Source organism: Drosophila sulfurigaster, chromosome 2R, assembly GCF_023558435.1.
Source record: "Drosophila sulfurigaster albostrigata strain 15112-1811.04 chromosome 2R, ASM2355843v2, whole genome shotgun sequence".
Classification (NCBI taxonomy): domain Eukaryota; kingdom Metazoa; phylum Arthropoda; class Insecta; order Diptera; family Drosophilidae; genus Drosophila; species Drosophila sulfurigaster.
Genome location: NC_084882.1, coordinates 20,044,984 through 20,063,013, shown reverse-complemented (window position 1 = coordinate 20,063,013; position 18,030 = coordinate 20,044,984). Strand labels below are relative to the sequence as shown.

At 38.7% G+C, this 18,030-nt stretch overlaps 5 protein-coding genes across 6 annotated transcripts; 1 reads left to right on the top strand and 4 right to left on the bottom strand.

Annotated features, from left to right (window-relative positions):
- Positions 1-452: 452 nt before the first annotated feature.
- LOC133836212 (biotin--protein ligase) lies at positions 453-18,012 on the top strand. 2 transcript variants are annotated; one of them, XM_062266572.1, is made up of 12 exons: positions 453-952; positions 1,035-1,387; positions 7,955-8,111; positions 8,204-9,111; positions 9,171-9,322; positions 10,141-10,297; positions 10,356-10,559; positions 10,615-10,800; positions 11,324-11,473; positions 11,540-11,683; positions 16,978-17,309; positions 17,368-18,012. In XM_062266572.1, exons 1-12 carry the CDS (start codon positions 811-813, stop codon positions 17,543-17,545), a joined length of 3,063 nt encoding a protein of 1,020 aa, XP_062122556.1. In that variant the 5' UTR covers positions 453-810; the 3' UTR covers positions 17,546-18,012. The 2 variants fall into 2 exon arrangements, with proteins under 2 accessions (XP_062122556.1, XP_062122557.1); XM_062266573.1 differs by having other exon boundaries at positions 10,159-10,297; positions 17,368-18,011.
- Positions 1,963-3,153, bottom strand: LOC133836219 (mitogen-activated protein kinase kinase kinase 7-like). The gene is made up of 5 exons (XM_062266586.1): positions 3,003-3,153; positions 2,628-2,939; positions 2,395-2,571; positions 2,197-2,335; positions 1,963-2,141 (listed from the first exon to the last, which is right to left on the bottom strand). Exons 1-5 carry the CDS (start codon positions 3,039-3,041, stop codon positions 1,978-1,980), a joined length of 831 nt encoding a protein of 276 aa, XP_062122570.1. The 5' UTR covers positions 3,042-3,153; the 3' UTR covers positions 1,963-1,977.
- LOC133836221 (mitogen-activated protein kinase kinase kinase 7-like) lies at positions 4,414-5,678 on the bottom strand. The gene is made up of 5 exons (XM_062266587.1): positions 5,444-5,678; positions 5,072-5,380; positions 4,837-5,013; positions 4,646-4,781; positions 4,414-4,592 (listed from the first exon to the last, which is right to left on the bottom strand). The coding sequence occupies exons 1-5, from the start codon at positions 5,480-5,482 to the stop codon at positions 4,429-4,431; spliced, it is 825 nt and encodes a 274-aa protein (XP_062122571.1). The 5' UTR covers positions 5,483-5,678; the 3' UTR covers positions 4,414-4,428.
- On the bottom strand, positions 6,621-7,810 carry LOC133836218 (mitogen-activated protein kinase kinase kinase 7-like). Its single transcript, XM_062266585.1, has 5 exons — positions 7,709-7,810; positions 7,313-7,651; positions 7,051-7,227; positions 6,857-6,995; positions 6,621-6,803 (listed from the first exon to the last, which is right to left on the bottom strand). Exons 1-5 carry the CDS (start codon positions 7,757-7,759, stop codon positions 6,658-6,660), a joined length of 852 nt encoding a protein of 283 aa, XP_062122569.1. The 5' UTR covers positions 7,760-7,810; the 3' UTR covers positions 6,621-6,657.
- Positions 12,646-16,632, bottom strand: LOC133836211 (kinase suppressor of Ras 2). Its single transcript, XM_062266571.1, has one exon. The coding sequence runs from the start codon at positions 16,303-16,305 to the stop codon at positions 13,102-13,104; it is 3,204 nt and encodes a 1,067-aa protein (XP_062122555.1). The 5' UTR covers positions 16,306-16,632; the 3' UTR covers positions 12,646-13,101.
- Positions 18,013-18,030: the final 18 nt, after the last annotated feature.

Genomic DNA, 18,030 nt, shown 5'->3' with positions numbered 1-18,030 from the left:
AGCACACAGCATAATTATTGTAATCTTCGGAAGATATTTCAATTATTTTTTTAATCGTAATCCAATAGCAAGATTTTGAAAATGTTATTTTATTATTTATATTGATAATGTGCTTTTAAGCACCCGCCATTATTATGATAACTTTCGCTGTGAATGACAATTTTTTTGATGGAGAACATACAAGTATCGAATATTTTTTGCAAATTACAAGTAGCAGTTGCTAGAAAATTTAAATATATTCGTTAATATAATACCCCAAAAATAATTTTAAAAACATCAAAATTTTTTAAAAGCTCGCCGGCTGAGTTTCCGTATGTTCTACAAGCAACAACAATGTTGTAAACAAAGTGGTGTGTAAGCTCTTGGCCAACGCTAACCTAACAGCTGTTTTTTATTACGTATCACTGTGAATGACTTGCATTCTTATCAAAACACCCTCTTCTACAGTTGATAAGCTTTTACACGGGGAGCAAAGCGAAGCGTCGCGTCGTCTCATCGAATGTGCGTGTAAAAGTAATCAACAATAAATGTCATGACATAGCGAAATGAGAAAAGTGTGTCAAACAGTTGTTGGTTGGTTGGCAAGGAAGCAAGCGCTCCAGCAGTGATAAATGCAAATTCAATTTTGCACAACACACAAAAATTACGACACGGCAAATTGATTTTATATAGTGCCCGAGAACTTGTCGTGCGTATTTTCAGTGTGCATATCTCGTCTCTCATGTGCGTGTGTGTGTAATGGCCACAACAACAATAATAGCAAATTAAAACTGCCGTGTTGCCGCTTATTGTTTCTTTTAAGTTGCAAATATGTTGACACTATATTACGTGAGCGCCACTTTGGTGCAGTCCTGGCGAATCCAAAGAGCATGCAACAAAATTGCAGAGCAGTTGGCGCAATCATCGAGCATTGCGTTCTACACGCTTCAAACTGGCAACGATGATGGGTTCGGTGAGTAGGAAGAACACACATACATACACATAAATGTACAATTTTATTGAAGCAACAAATAATACTTTGTGTATGTGTGCAGATCCAACATTTGCCAGCTCGGAACTATGCGGTAATCGTAATGCGGCCAAGGTCACGGATATATTGTGGTTGCATGGCAACCAACGCGGTTGCTGTCTGCGTCCCTTGCAAGCGGTGCAAATTACGCCATGGATTAGCTTCCCCAACGCGCCCAGTCTGCTGCCCTTTGCCCACGCCTCAGACACCGCAACGCCAACTACCACGCCTACAGATGCTCAACAGCAGCAACAGCCATTGCCCCGCATCACACTATCGCCCGATAAGTCGCAGCATTTGCATCTCCTCGTTGAATCGCAGATCGAAGTGCAGCGGGATGCCGGCAGTCTACAAACTACAAACACCAAAGCGGTTCGGGTAAGTCGATCAATGTTTTTTGGGTTTGCCAACTTTGGCGTGATTTCTGTAGAATTCGTGGAATGAAATAATTTGGGTTCAGTCGGGTCAACACAGGTTTTGTCTAAGTAGCGACTTATCAGCGCTTCCGCGTGTGTTTACCGGCTTATTTCGGCTTAAAGGGTATATAGATTCAGTGGCAATTAAAATTATTTGTGAGAAGCTTTTATTTTACTCTCGCTAATTCGACATCTTGCATTCTTTTCAAAAATACAATCCAGAAATTGATATTTACATAACAAAAAAAGTTTTTGTTCAATAACCATAGATAACAAAAAATTAATAGTGCGGAAAAAGATTTGCTAACTTTTTGCAACATGCTCTTTTTTCATAATAGTATTTACATATTTTAGCAAATGCTATCAATTGAAAAATAGGTTTTACTTTTATGTTTATCATTTGTAAAGATACATATATTATATTGATCAAATTATATCTAAAAATACCCATTGGGTTACAAATAATAATAATTATAAATGTATTTATTTTGAAATTGCGAATAATTCTACAATGTGTTGAATAAAAGATGGGTGCCACTATATAGACTCTGTTTATACACGATATAACATGTTTTTTTTGTGATTTTTTATAATACAAACCACTTTCTTCATAGTCAGACGTCTCTCAGGCTCATGTTGCCAGCACATTTTAAATATTGGTTTTAAGTTGTCCGTGTCCTCATGTTCCTCTATATCGCTGATCTTCGGACGTGCACCTGCGGGCATATACAATTAATACAGAAGTGCTATATATTTTTAAATTTTGATTACCTTTGCAAACCTTATTGAGTAGGGCCAGTTCATTTATGTTCTCATAATTGTAAAAGGGCTTCTTTCTTGCCAGTACTTCCCACAAAACTATACCAAAGCTAAAAACATCGCACTTTTCCGTATATTTCCCATTATTTTCCTAGAATAATACATACATATAAACGAAATAATAATTTTGATCATATATTAAAAACTTACGCAAACTTCAGGTGCCATATAACCACAAGTTCCAGTCAATTCTGTATTAATTGTTGTGATTTCTTTCACTGTGCCAAAGTCACATATTTTCAATGTACGATATTGGTTGAAAAGCAACAGGTTTTTTGTCTTAAGATCCCTATGGAATGTTTTTTCTTCATGCAAATACTCCATTCCCTATAAAGAGTACGAAACTAAGGTAATCGCTGGCATGAAGGTAAAAAAAAACTCACCTCGGCGCATTGAAGCATCCAATCTATCTTAAGGTCATTAGGAATGTGGTATTGAGTTTGATGCAAATACTTATACAGCGATCCACATTCTGCATACTCCAAAACTATGCATATTTTATTTTCAGGATCTTTAGAAAAGCCGTATAATTTGACAATATTTGTATGTTCCAAATCTTTCAGATTTTGGATTTCTCTTTGGACTTTCATTTCTTCTTCTTCTTCTGAAGGGATTCTTATTTTTTTCACAGCAATTTTTAACCCTTTAGAATTCCAAATTGCCTCGAACACATCACCAAAGGTACCACCATCAATCTATTGTGTAAAATCGAATAACATTAAGTGATTAATTTATTTGCAATGCCTATTTACTCTTACCATCTCCAAACAAGTTATATCAGCATAGCTTATCTCCATAATTGTGTTCAGTGTTTCCCTCTCTTATCTCTGTGCTATTTCGATTCTGCCACTTTTAATTTAGAATTTAATTTTTACGCTCTCTTTCTTTTATTGAACAATAGCCTTTTTCCACTGCACCCAGTTTTTTTTACGTTTCGAACCTACTTTTTTTCTTATGGGTTTTACATTGGCCAATGTGACTGTACACTTATGAGCTCTTAGAGAATGTAGAACATATGTATGTATCATAGAACAATCAGAGTGACCAACACGAGGGAAAAAGCTAGATCAGTGTGACTGCGCGTGCGACACTGTCAGCTGGTTTGAGCGGTCACACCTGCCATTCATCTGGCATCAACAATTTCTATTCCAAGTTGTTTCGATAATTTTACGTCCGACAATAAAAAGTTTGTCATTCACAATGAAATTTTAAAGTGATAATGGCGGGATTGCTAAAACGTAAAGTTTATTGTGTAGGGTTCACGTCTCTCTGAAACGTAAGCCGTTGTATAATGAAATATGTTTAATTGAAACAGATATAGATAATCAGTAATCAAATTACAAATTGTTCTTGTTCCTAATTTCCACTTTTAAAGAAAATTCGTAACTGATAAATATTTCTCGCTGACATGGTCGTCGTTAAAGTATGAATCCATAATATAACAAGTAAGAAAGCTACAGTCGAGTGTACTCGACTGTGAGATACCCGCTACCCATTTTAAATAAAAGCAATATATTTTGCGGTATTATTCTCAAAATATACCAAATATACTCCAAAAATACTAAAAATATACCAAATGGTATATGTGGTATATCGGTGTAGTACCGCATTCAAAATATTAGATACAGAAAACAATGGTGTTATAGGAAAATAATTTATTATACATTTATTAAAACTTATTTTTAATTTTAATTGAAATTAGTTTAACTACAAAATAATACTATTAAGAACTGTGGTGAAATAGATCCAAAAAAAAAATTAAGTAATCTTTGAACCGTACGAAATTCGCTTGTTGGTGAATGTTCGGCTAGTAGAGTTTTCACTGTAATCGTTAACTAGTTCCGCGTTTAACGGAAGTGTAAGCTATAAAGCACAAGGCATTGAATGAATTGCAGTTTGATAACAGCTTATCTTTAAAATGTTATTTAGCCATTTGAATTGATAAGCAATGCGAGTGTATACTATAGATGTTTAACTTTATTCATAGAGCACATACATATGTCTCAACACGATTTAATCGACACAAAATTAAATTAAAATGTTTGTTGGCGATACTGAAATTAATATATTAAAAATTATATCTACGCATTGGGTAGATAATAATTAACAATGTATTTATTTTGAAATTGCGAATAATTCTACAATGTGTTGAATAAAAGATGGGTGCCACTATATAGACTCTGTTTATACACGATATAACATGTTTTTTTTGTGATTGTTTATAAGATAAACCACTCTCTTCATAGTCAGACGTCTCTCAGGCTGAGGTTCCCAGCACATTTTAATTATTGGTTTTAAGTTGTCCGTGTCCTCATGTTCCTCTATATCGCTCATATCCGGACGTACACCTGCGGGAATATACAATTAATACAGAAGTGCTATGTTTTTAAATTTTGATTACCTTTAGAAACCATATTCATTAGGACCAGTCTAGGACGGCTCTCATAATGTTCAAAGGGTTTCTTTTGCGCCAGTACTTCCCAGAAAACAATACCAAAGCTATAAACATCGCACTTTTCCGTATATCTCCTCGATTCCTGGAATAATATATATCAACTAAGTAATAATTTTGATCATATATTGAAAACTTACGCCAACTTCAGGTGCCATATAACCAGCTGTTCCAATCGAGTCTGTATTAGTTGTTGTGATTTGTTTCACAGTGCCAAAGTCACATATTTTCAATCTACGATATTGGTCGAAAAGCAACAGGTTTTTTGTTTTAAGATCCCTATGGAATGTGTTTTTTCCATGCAAATAATCCATTCCCTATAAAGAGTACGAAACTAAAGTAATCGCTGGCATGAAGGTAAAAAAAAAAACTCACCTCGGCGCATTGAAGCATCCAATCTATCTTAAGGTCATTGGGAATGTGGTATTGAGTTTGATGCAAATACTTATACAGCGATCCACATTCTGCATACTCCAAAACTATACATATTTTATTTTCAGGATCTTTAGAAAAGCCGTATAATTTGACAATATTTGTATGTTCCAAAGCTTTCAGATTTTGGATTTCTCTTTGGACTTTCATTTCTTCTTCTTCTGAAGGGATTTTTATTTTTTTCACAGCAATTTTTAACCCTTTAGAATTCCAAATTGCCTTGAACACATCACCAAAGGCACCACCATCAATCTATTGTGTAAAATCGAATAACATTAAGTTATTAATTTATTTGCAATGCCTATTTACTCTTACCATCTCCAAACAAGTTATATCAGCATAGCTTATCTCCATAATTGTGTTCAGTGTTTCCCTCTCTTATCTCTGTGCTATTTCGATTATGTCACTTTTAATTTAGAATTTAATTTTTACGCTCTCTTTCTTTTATTGAACAATAGCCTTTTTCCACTGCACTCAGTTTTTTTACGTTTCGAACCGACTTTTTTTCTTATGGGTTTTTACATTGGCCAATGTGACTGTGCACTTATGAGCTCTTAGAGAATGTAGAACATTTATATCATAGAACATTCAGAGTGACCAACACGAGGGAAAAAGCTAAATCAGTGTGACTGCGCGTGTTACACTGTCAGCTGGTTTGAGTGGTCACACCTGCCATTCATCTGGCATCATCAATTTCTATTCCAAGTTGTTTCGATAATTTTACGTCCGACAATAAAAAGTTTGTCATTCACAATGAAATTTTAAAGTGATAATGGCGGGATTGCTAAAACGTAAAGTTTATTGTGTCGGGTTCACGTCTCTCTGAAACGTAAGCCGTTGTATAATGAAATATGTTTATTTTTAAAGAAAATTCTTAACGGATAGTTATTTCTCGCTGACATGGTCGTCGTTAAAGTATGAATCCATAATAGAACAAGAAGGAAAGCTACAGTCGAGTGTACTCGACTGTGAGATACCCGCTACCCATTTTAAATAAAAGCAATATATTTTGCGGTATTATTCTCAAAATATACCAAATATACTGCAAAAATACTAAAAATATACCAAATGGTATATGTGGTATATCGGTGTAGTACCGCATTCAAAATATTAGATACAGAAAACAATGGTGTTATAGGAAATTAATTTATTATACATTTATTAAAACTTATTTTTATTTTTAATTGAAATTAGTTTAACTACAAAATAATACTATTATAAGCAATAAGGACTGTGGTGAAATAGATCCAACAAAAAATTAAGTAATCTTTGAACCGTACGAAATTCGCTTGTTGGTGAATGTTCGGCTAGTAGAGTTTTCACTGTAATCGTTAAACTAGTTCCGCGTTTAACGGAAGTGTAAGCTATAAAGCACAAGGCATTGAATGAATTGCAGTTTGATAACAGCTTATCTTTAAAATGTTTTTTAGCCATTTGAATTGATAAGCAACGCGAGTGTCTTCTATAGATGTTTAGCTTTATTCATAGAGCACATACATATGTCTCAACACGATTTAATCAACACAAAATTAAATTAAAATGTTTGTTAAGCCATTGGCGATACTTCGCATAGATGGTCGCATATCGGCTTTAGTGTTCCAGCACAATTCAATTAATTTAATTAGGTAATTGAAATCTTTATTTAACTTCATATCTTGTATATTGGGACGTTTACCTAGAGCGATGAAAAAATAAGTAATACTGCACATAAGTATTTTTTTGTTTTACCTTGGAGAAGGTTTTTCTGAATGGATATTGGATCCTTAATTTCAGAATCATAGAACGGTTTTTTCCTAGACATTACTTCCCAGAAAACAATGCCATAGCTAAAAACATCACATATTTCGGTGTATTTTCTGCTTGCATCCTTTGAAAATAAATTATGTACTAAATCATAATCTTATCTAGAATAAAGCACTTACTGCAACTTCTGGAGCCATATAACCATAAGTACCAGTTCCGGTTGTATTATTGGTTCTGATTTGTTTCACTGTCCCGAAATCACATAGCTTTAATGTACAATAATTGTGGTAAAGCAACATGTTTTGCGGCTTGAGATCACGATGAAATGTTTTATTTTGATGCAAGTACTCCAAAGCCTGGAATGAACGTTATTCGAATTATTTCAGTACGAATTATACGAGTTATATCAGTAATACAAATTTAATAATATTAAGTATTTACCCTGGCACATTGGACCATCCAATTTAGCTTGTGAACAACAGTGACTTTTTTCTTTTTTGTAACATGTAAAAAATAGTGAAGTGATCCGCAGTCTGCATGCTCCAGAAGTAGACAAATTCTGTTGTTCCCATCCTTAGATACTCCATATAATTGTACAATATTCGTATGGTAGAACTTTTGTAGATTGCTAATTTCCCTGCGAAGATCATCTTTGCATTTCTTTTTCTCGGACTCTGATACTTGACTATTGTTTCGAATTATCTTCACCGCAATACATTTTTCCCGGCCTTGAGTTTGCCATTTCGCTTCGTAGACATCTCCATAGGAACCGCTACCAATCTGTGAATATATCATAATTGATGAATTATTTATATTTTTATTTTATATTTTTCTAACCAAATTGTTTAGTTGTATATCTTGGAAGTGCGCGGTTATTTCAACGGGCATTGTTTACAGTTGATCGAATGAAACAGACTAAAAGTTATCATCCACTATTACCTTTATGTAGTTGCATTTCTTATCAGAATTAGTAATGGCATTTCCGAATTTACAGACTGATAAGCCTCGAATGAGTGCATCGAAGTTAACCCTCTATGATCAAATTGATTTCCATTTAATCGAATATATTTTCTCTCTTTACAGCTTGAAGATTACGGTAAGCTAATAGCATGGAAAATTGACTCCCACCTGGCGGTGCTCATCGAAACGGATGTTGAGCATTTCACCAAACTATTGATAATGACATTTTTACAAAACAATTTATGCATAAATGATAACTTGCCACTGATGCGGATTGAGTGTAAGCCCGTAGCTGATTAGTTGTCTCAATTATGTTAAACTGGAACTAACATTGATTATTATTTTTTAAATGTTTTTGTTGCGGTGTTGTAGCTGTTCAGCGTGAAGGACAACCGCAACCAATTGAACTGCTGACCAATCATGTGAAGCGTCAATCGAGAACATCGATTGACATGAATGCCGAAAGCTGGCAGAAGCATTTGAAAGATCTGCGTGCACTTAGTGTGCTGGCTCATCAGGCCACCGAGTTTGAGCTGCAAAAGAATCGCACCGAAGGCAAGACGGGTTTGCCCAAGCAGGAGTTGACGCCACAACGTCAGGTTGAACCGCCACTTGTGAGTGGAACAACGCCAGTCAAAGCGGTGGCTGTGGTGGAGCCAACCACAAAGGCGACATCACCAGCCAAGGCGTTGACTACGCCGTTGAAGCAGCCTTCACCTGTCCAGAGTCCTTTGAATAAGCCTAGTGAACTGGAGAAGATTGCAGCCAGCAAGGTGACGCAACGCCAGCAACCCATCGATGTGCAGGATAGCCCAAAGGCAGCAGTTGAAATTAGATCATCCACGCCACCATCAAAGACATCAACACCGAGCAAAAGTTTTGTGGCCGTCAAACCCAATTCACCACCAACTACTCCGACAAGTGGAGTTGCTGCCACTGCCTCCCGAACACGTCCTGTGTTGCGTCGGAACAAGGATAGTCTAGGCGAAAGCAAGCCACTCAATGTGCTCGTCTATTCGGACAGTGCCAGTGCTCGAGAATCGGCGATTGCAACACTGCGTCAGCTGCTAGAGCGCGATGTGTACACGATTTATGCATTGACGCCACACCAGGCGGCACAGAAATATTGGATTGAGCAGACAGCTTTACTCGTAGTCTGCGGCTCTGTAGCTCCTGGCATTGGTCAGGTTTTGGTCGATTACTTTCTGCAAGGCGGTCGCGTGTTGAGTATCTGCTCGGACATTTTGCACTTCATCTTGCCCAACTATCGCACAGCAGAGGTGAGTTTGATTAGACATTGATCGTAATTGAGTAACTGCTGATTGTCGGCTAATTGCAGGTGCGAGAACACGAGTTGGTTCAGTTTTCCTACGACAAGTGGCAACGTGTCAAGATGATGCATCACATCTTTTGCTATCAACCCTCCCCGGTCAAGAAGAACTTCTCCACCGACAGCGAGGAGTCTGCGGGTCCAAGTCATTCGCGTAAACCGTAAGTTGTGCGTTTGTATTTCACAGACATTCTCCATAGATTTCGAAGTGATTCCCCGTTTTGGAATTGTTTTGAAATGAAAGTTAACATGCCCACCACAACATCCGAGTGTGATACAGCTAATTATCTAATCCACAACGACTTTATACTTGATCCTTCATTCATTCCAATGCATGTGATATTCGCCTAGGCAAGATGCGTTTTATTTTTGCTGCATACTTGCAGGCGCACCTAATCAATTCAATTCAAAGTTTCTACATTCAAATAGGTATAAAGAACAAACGAAAGAAGAAACCAGTTGTAAATACTCTTTTATGTAGTTCAATATTGTGTTTTTCGAATACTTTACCTAAGGTACTCTCAACCATTTTCTTACTAATTCCAATCTCTTTTGTGTTTCTCAAACGTTTCATGCTCAAATTGGCGTTTTTCTCAATTTGTTTTTGGTTTTTCTAATCGAATTCACAATCTGATATATCGTGTTTTTATGTGTGGTACTTCTTCACAAAAATACTCTTAACTACTTTTTATCGGTACAACGCACTCAATTCTCTTTTGAAATTTAAATGTAACTGTTTTAATTGATTTAAATCCGGCTTGCTTTATTATTATTATTATTCTGTTTATCCTCGTGTGCTGTCCACTGTGTTTATCTCTCGCTCTCTTCGCTGTCTGTGTGTATGTGCTTGTATGTGTGCGCCCTCTACTATTATTATCCTATTTGCCATTAACAAAAACTAACAAAAACCAAACCAAAACTAAAAAATAAAAAACCAAACAAAAAAACAAAACCAAAATACGAAACGAACGCCGCTTAGAGCTCTAGTATGTCCAAGGTCCATGGAACTAAAGGATCTCAGCGGTCAGACGCACAAGCTGGATGTCAAAGTGCTGGGCACTGAAGAGACCTGGAACACGCCCAGCCTGATGCTGGCCAACAGTCTGCATAGCGGCGGCAAAGCTGTCTTCTCCCAGGTAATTTCTTTAACATTCCCCAAATTAATTGCATTTAAAACTCTTAAATTTGATGCAGGTTCATCTGGAGACGAATCCCAGTGAGTTTGAGTTTGATGAAGTAAAATTCGCCATCCTCAAGCAGAACGAGAGCACACGTCTCGAGATCTTTACGGATCTATTGCGCAAGTATTTGGGCGTCCAGGTTCGAGGTGCTGAATCCGCAGATCCCACTGCTGCTGGAGTCATCTTTAAACAGGCTTATTTCTTGGGACGTCATGAGGTAAATATCCAAGAATATTTTACCCCATCAGTCCTAATCATTGTTTATAATGCAGTCAAAATTTGAGCTTTTGGAGAAACTGCGTCCACGTTGCAGCGGCACTGAAAACGTTATTGTCACGCCCAAGCTGACCATGAAGTTCTGTGGCAAGGATGATACGGCGCCAGCGGCAAATACCAACGTCTTGCCTATACTGATACATTCCTGTCCAGATGATTTCTCAACAGTGGACTATTTTGATGTAAGTGCTGGAATAGTATTTTTTTCATATTATTATTATTTAATAATTTTATTGAGAGAGATGACAAGAATTATATATCAGTTTACGAAAATGAATTGCTTAAACTTCTTCTTAACAAATTGAAAATGAAAATTAAGTTCAATATAACAAACTATTATATAACTCCACAAAAATTACAAATTTTAAATTTTTGAAATAATCAATAAATAAATTCGGTTTGTCAAATTGTATTAAAATTACAAGTTTACACAACAAAAATTTAGAAACTATTTTAAAAATTGAAAAAAAATGTTGTTTTACAAATTAAAAATAATTTAACCGAATATGAGTATTTTATATTTAAATAAAAATTTAAAAAATATTGTTATAAATAATTTCCATTTCCAAATGATAAAAATATAAATTTACATTTACTATAATTTCTATTAATTTTCGAAATATGTTTAATAATTTTGCATTAATATTTAAAAAAAACTAAAAATAATTATGATTCCGTTCCTGGATTGATGTTAACTTTCTGCAGAACCTGAAAACTGAGCACATTGGACGCCTGGTCATCTATGCGCCCGTTGTCAGCAGCTCGATGTATGTGATCAACGATCTAGAGTTGGTGCATGGCATCGCTGTGCTGCCACTGCAGCAGACTGCAGGCGTGGGTCGCAGCAACAATCAGGTAACTATCTTAAAGATCCGTTAAATGAGTTGTGTAATAATAAATTTGATTTTCTTTCGCATTTAGTGGCTTAGTCCTTTGGGTTGTGCCATGTTCTCCACACAACTGCACATTGCTACAGATTCGCCATTGGGGAGCCGACTGCCTTTGATACAACACATTATTGGAGCCGCTATTGTGAACACTCTACGAAGCCATCCACAATATAAGGTAAGTGCTAAACCTATCCCATTTTGTATCCAGAAAACTTTAAAGCACACTTGCAATAATGGCTCTACACATTTCTGTATCATAAGATCTTTTGTGGTCTACTTAACATTTAGGTGACTATCCTCAGTGTACCCAAAAAAAAATCAACAGAATATTTGTAATGATGTTTCTACACATTTATCATAAGATCTTTTGTAGTCTTCATAACACTCATAAATATTTCAACATTGATATACACAGTTTGTATACCAGTTGTAGTTTTGTAAAACACATTTTGAAATCCGGTGTGTTATTTAAAACAAATTATTTCATAAGAAGTTAATGCATTTTTCGTTGCGTATAAGAGTATTTTTATGTTTTAGTATTTCAAGTCATTGTATTTATGATATAGTAGTGGTTGCAGTAGATTGAAGTAGTGTCTGAATCGATAGTTGTTGAATGCGAAGCGATAGTAGTGTATATCGATAGTAAAAGGATTTGGAGTGATAGGAGAAACAGCAGTAGAAGGCTATGAATATGGAAAGCAAATTTCAATTTGCAGAAATTGCATTAATTTTGATGGCCAATAAAAAAGATTGCATGGAATAGCAGCTATGTTAAGTGATAGTTTTTATTTTGACAATTGTTCGTATAGTATATATATATATATTTTTTTTGTTTTGTTTATTTTTTGCATCAACTCGTTTGCTAATATATACTTATAATTTACAATACACAATTTAATATACACCTGTATACATATGCATATATGTATACGATATACTATATATATATTTGTTTATGTTTAGATATATAGAGCTTTGCTTACACATAATTAACAATTTTAAAATTGCTCACCTGATTTACGTTTACATTTAGATTTGCCACAGTGCTTGCTTTTCATTTATGTATGTTTCTCTATCTGTCTGTCCGTCTGTCTATGTAGTATATATTATGCATTTTCTCAAGTTTTCTTTTTGTTCTCTTTAAACATACATATTTCAACGGTGTCTTTTCATTATGCTTTGTGTTTAATTTAACATTTGATTTGCATACATATGTAATTTTAAAAATTAAAATTAAATATACATATTTCTTTTTTACAATGCATTTGTAAATTGCTAGAATTTTGGATATATTCGTATTATATTTACAGTAATCGCTTTGTTTTCGTTTTTGCACATTTGAACTTTGCTTTGAGAGTCGTCGAGTTGCGTACATGCTACATACATAGTGGGGGGTGAAATGGGGATGGGGGGTGAGCTTTGCTCTGCGTCGCTTTCTTACTTCACATTTGACATTTTGCACGCACACCGTTTACATGATGAGTTTTGCCTCTGTGTGTGTGTGTAAGTGCAGCTTACATTTACATAGAACATGGAATTGTGCTAATTAGAAACTGTGCCTGTGTGTTTTTGTTTATGTGAGTATGAGTGTGCTTAGAAGACAGACTCTGCAGAACGCGAGAGATTGACGGGATGCGATGGACTGCGCGCCAAACGTTTCTTTGGCAAATGCTCAAGCATTGAGAGTAGACGTGCAAAATCCGGTCGCTGCTCCTTGTCGTATGCCCAGCACAGCATCAGCAGATCCTTGACATCTCGCCCCGACTGCAGATTAGCCAGAGATTGCTTCATGCCGCGTCCCACCTGCCAAATCACCGATTCCGCTGGCTGATCCTTGAACGTGAACTCGCCGCAAATGAGCTCATACCAAACGGTGCCAAACGAGAAGACATCCGAATAGCAGGTGAATTCCAGGCACTCGCCACGCGGCTTGGACGGCTGCAGAGCGCGTATCAATTCTGGCGCCAGGTAGCACAACCAGTTCTGGGGCACACCCAATCCCATATCACAGTACAGCAGCTTTGTCGAGCTAAACAGTCCAAAATCCGTGATGATCACCTTGCCGTTCTCAATGAAGATGTTCTTCGTGCGCAAGTCCTTATGTATGATGTCACGCGCATGCAAATAGCCCATTCCCTGGGCGATCTGCTGGGCAATCAACAGGGTGCGATTCATGGCAAACTTCTCCCGTCGCTGATGAATGTACGTGTAAAGTGTGTTGCCCTTGCACAGCGACGTGACAATGGCCAGATGCGGCGGATTCATGCAGGCGCCCATGAAAAGTACCAGATTCTCGTGGCGAGTCTTCTTGAAATTAGTCACCTCATTGCGAAACGAGTCCAACATATGCTCATCCTGCAGATAGTCTTCATTGAGCAGCTTGACGGCCACATCGCCGTGCCAAAGCGCACGATGCACGGTACCAAAGCGCCCTTGGCCAATGCGTTCGAGTAAATGCAGATCCCCATAGGGTATGTCCCATTCCTTGAGCGATATCGAATTCTGTCGCCACTGCCCCGAATCGCCATCCTCGGTGGAATCCAGACGCACTGGCGTACGATCCGAATCAGTGCTAGCGCTTCCCGACAACGATACCGTCTTGTCGCTATCGTTGGACTTGTGGGTGTCGCTGTATTCGCTGGTGAAGGGAATTCGCTTGTCCACGCCCGCATTGCTTAGTTTGCGTGGAAAGAAGCTGCCGCTGTTGACCAAGCTGCCCGTGTAGGTGGCACTGCCGCTGCTGCTCACATTCGACACCTGCGAGACTGTGGAGTGTGTGGACACTTGGCTGCCGGTTAGTGAATGAATGTGTCCGTTGTTCGAGCTGCTGCTGTTGTTGCTGCAACTGTTGCTGTTACTGTTGTTATTGCTGTTGCCGTGACTGTGACTGTTGCTGCTGCTACTGTTGTTACCACTGTGGTTGCTGCTGTTGCTGTTCGCATTGTGAGCGCTGTTAGTATTGTTGTTGCCATTGGTCAGTGATTCGCTGGCAACAACAACACCCACCGCTGTCGTCTCATTGGAGATAAGCGTTTGTGAAGCATTGCTCGCATTGCTGTTGCACGCATTGCTGCTCGTGATGGTCACGTTGGGGAAGTTGAATTGACTATGCGGCTGCTGTTGTTGTTGTGGATGTTGCTGCTGTGTTGGCAGTGCTGGCAATGGCTTCGGATGGCAGCCAGTTGGCGTCGACACCAGCAACTGTTGATGCTGCTGCTGCTGTTGTTGCTGGAACAGTGCTGGACTGCTAGGTGTGGAGCTTGTGCAGCTGGAGCTGGGCGAGCTACTGTCGCCGTGCTGTTGCAACTGATGTTGCTGCAACTGTTGTGGCTTGCCCAGTGTGTTCTTCCTCAGCACCGGCGACGCCTTGCTATTGCCAGCCACACCCAGTTGCGTTGCATCCCAACGGCCGCCCACCTGCGTCTGCCGAAACTCGTGCACATATTCCGGTGGCAAGCCGCACGATGGCGGCACATGAGGGGCGCAGGATTTGTGGCAAATGTACTTGCAATCGATGCACCTGAGACCATGGCTCAGCATCTGTTTCTGGCACAACTTGCAGGTGGCCATGAAGCAAAACCATTTGCTGAAACGATGCTTGATCGTGTGTCCCATGCCCACGTGAGCAACACCCGGTGACGGTGGCACCAGCAACACATTGCTGCTACTGTTCACCGAGTCCACATAGATGTCCGTGGAGCTGGTCGAACTGTGGCTATCGGGACTGGGATCTGTGGGCAGGCGATTGCGTGGCGGACGTGGCGGTTGCTCTGCGCCGCTGCTGCTACCGCCCACGATGCTGCTGCTGTCCGAGGCGCTGCTTGTAGTGTGTTGCATCAGCAGCGTTTGATGTTTTTTCGCAGGCGGTGGCGTGCCCACAGTTGTTAACGCTGCTGTTGCACCAGCTGATGTGGCAGAGCTGCGTGTGCGCTGCGGAGTGCCACTTGCAGAGGCGGTGCCGGAGGCGTGGCTCGGCGTAAAGGGCGAGTTGGGTGGCGATGGCGTCAACGTTAAGGTCAACTGTGAACCAGTCAGTGGCTGCTGTTGCTGTTGTTGTTGCTGCTGCTGCGTCGTCACCTTGGTTGCCTTCAGATTGCTATGCGGATGCTGTCGATGATGCGCACGCGGCGATGATGTGCTCAGTGCCCCGCCCAGGCCAATGTTGCCAATGCTGCCGCGATGATGCATGTGATGCGTTGGCGCCGCATGCGGTCGATCCCAAGAGTCCCAATGCCATTGCTCCGGGTCCACGTTCCCACTTGGGGAACTCTCAATAGTCTCCATGCACTTGCGTAGATTGTGCAGCGCTTTGGTTAGACGACGCATCTCCTCGTCCAATTGATGACTGGGATTATTGGCGAGCAGCTGTTTCAGTTCTTCGTCGCTTAGCTGCAAGGTCTCCTCCAGCGTTGTCAGTCGACTTAAACACGACGCTAGCGACTCGGGACTCAAGCCCACAACACGCAACCATTGCCTCAACTCACTGCTGCCCGTCGCCTGATGATGGGGCAGCAAACCGTTGGCGGGTATACGTTCGTTGAGCCGTGTTTTGGTCAACAGCAGCTCGGAGAAGTAGCGCACCAGCTTGGACTCCAGGCAGCGTATCTCCTGTTGTGTGAGCGTGGCTGTTGTCGAACATTGCGTGCGCAATCCTTCCAGATGGTTGGCCGACAGCTCAATCATATCCTGTATGATGATAAGATTGCTTTCACTCGTCGTCGTTGTTGAATTGTTGTTGCTGCTGCTGCTGCTGACTGACGACGCAGTCAGCTGGGCGGCGGCGGCGCTGCTGCTCATTTTTGTTGTGTCGCCCGCCCGCGCGCCCCTTTTACAGCAGCATTAAGAAAAAAGAAAAACTGATTGATTTTTTCAGACGCGTTTTTATTATCAGCGTTTGTGATTTCCTCCTCCATCACATTCGACACCACACATTCTGTCGCACTTTTTGCTTTCAGCTTAAACACACATGCACACACACACAGTTGTAGTTTAAATGCGAATAGCTTGCAAGCTTCCGCTTTGCTAAACCGAAAAAAACGCGATAATTTTTATAGTTCTTCGTTTCGTTTGGTTTTCTATTTTTTTTGGGGGGCAGACAGAACGGGTGCTCGCTCGTTGTGTTGTTGCTGCACGCACGGAATTTCTCTACACCCAAGTAGTAGAGCTGCTAAACTATCGTCGGAGTTATCGATATGTATATGTCACAGCTATCGAGTGTACAAGCCCTCCAATTAATCACTTTGCCTTTTTATACTTAATTTATTACTAATTACAAACAATACGATAATTGTAATAATGTATTTGTTATTTTGTTTATTATAATTTCACAATTTAATACCTTTCCTTCATATCAATAATTAATCAGCTGATTGTTTGTCTGCCATCACATGCAATCAAATAGTGTGACCTTACCTATTTAACCATTAAGTAACGACTCAAAAATATACCAACATTACCGCTATTTTGCAGGTGCTGGATATAGCCTTAAAATGGCCAAATGATATTATTGCAAATGGCAATAACAAGATTGGCGGACTTGTCGTCAATACCACTTTATTGGGTTCGCTAGCAATAGTGAACATTGGCTGTGGCATTAATCTAAACAATTCAAAGCCAACGGTTTGCATAAACGATATGATAAGGGACTATAATGTGCGAATGCCTGAAGTGAAATTACCATTGCTTAAGTACGAACAGTTTATTGCCTTGGTCTTCAATGAAATTGAAAGACTTTTGGCTGATGTACAAAACGGCAATTTCAAATCGTTTTACGAACTGTACTATGAACTTTGGCTGCATAGGTAAATTTAATTGACTAAACCAAAACAGATTTACAATGTTTATTTCTTTCCTTTAAAGCGAACAGAGCATTAAGATATGCCTTCAAAATGATCAAGAAAAAGAAGCCACCGTTGTTGGAATTGACGATTATGGGTTCTTAAAAGTGAGACTAGCAAATGGAGCGATCGAGACTGTTCAACCTGACGGAAATAGTTTTGATATGATGCAAGGATTAATAGTACCTAAATTTACTTAGATAAATTTAAAGAAATCAATTCATATATTACGAACTAATTTATTCTCCTCTATTTTTATGTAAAACAAACATAATCGAATTAATAACAGTTTGTATTTTTAGGCGCATTTAGATACACTTATTATCAATTATCTAAATATACATGTAAAACGTAACCTATTTACAAAAATATTTCACTTTAAGTGAATGTTGTGCGAAAATTCAGAATTTAAAATTTCAATTTATTTCGATCATTTAACACACTGCCAATATTAAGTGTTTTTCTAAATGTTTAACTACTATATATGTGAAATGTATTTCGGAATAACATAATCCTATCCATTGTTTACAAAGTTTATTACACATATTTGGAGTATAAAAAACTTAAAAGCGTTCCCCAAATGAACAACCAAGTAACCAAATAGCTTCCCTTATAATTATGTGTTTACAAAAACGAAAAATTTAATAAAAATCATACAAGCCAAAGCGATTTTAGTATTTTGGTT

Coding starts and splice junctions, on each gene's coding strand:
- LOC133836212 (XM_062266572.1), top strand. CDS start 811: ATGTTGACACTATATTACGTGAGCGCCACTTTGGTGCAGTCCTGGCGA. Junction 1,388..7,954: donor CAAACACCAAAGCGGTTCGG/GTAAGTCGATCA, acceptor CTCTCTTTACAG/CTTGAAGATTACGGTAAGCT. Junction 10,801..11,323: donor CAACAGTGGACTATTTTGAT/GTAAGTGCTGGA, acceptor AACTTTCTGCAG/AACCTGAAAACTGAGCACAT.
- LOC133836219 (XM_062266586.1), bottom strand. CDS start 3,041: ATGGAGATAAGCTATGCTGATATAACTTGTTTGGAGATG. Junction 2,940..3,002: donor ATATAACTTGTTTGGAGATG/GTAAGAGTAAAT, acceptor TTTACACAATAG/ATTGATGGTGGTACCTTTGG. Junction 2,336..2,394: donor ATATGGCACCTGAAGTTTGC/GTAAGTTTTTAA, acceptor GTATTATTCTAG/GAAAATAATGGGAAATATAC.
- LOC133836221 (XM_062266587.1), bottom strand. CDS start 5,482: ATGGAGATAAGCTATGCTGATATAACTTGTTTGGAGATG. Junction 5,014..5,071: donor GGATGCTTCAATGCGCCGAG/GTGAGTTTTTTT, acceptor TACTCTTTATAG/GGAATGGATTATTTGCATGG. Junction 4,782..4,836: donor ATATGGCACCTGAAGTTGGC/GTAAGTTTTCAA, acceptor ATATTATTCCAG/GAATCGAGGAGATATACGGA.
- LOC133836218 (XM_062266585.1), bottom strand. CDS start 7,759: ATGCCCGTTGAAATAACCGCGCACTTCCAAGATATACAACTAAACAAT. Junction 7,228..7,312: donor GGATGGTCCAATGTGCCAGG/GTAAATACTTAA, acceptor CGTTCATTCCAG/GCTTTGGAGTACTTGCATCA. Junction 6,996..7,050: donor ATATGGCTCCAGAAGTTGCA/GTAAGTGCTTTA, acceptor TTATTTTCAAAG/GATGCAAGCAGAAAATACAC.
- LOC133836211 (XM_062266571.1), bottom strand. CDS start 16,305: ATGAGCAGCAGCGCCGCCGCCGCCCAGCTGACTGCGTCGTCAGTCAGC.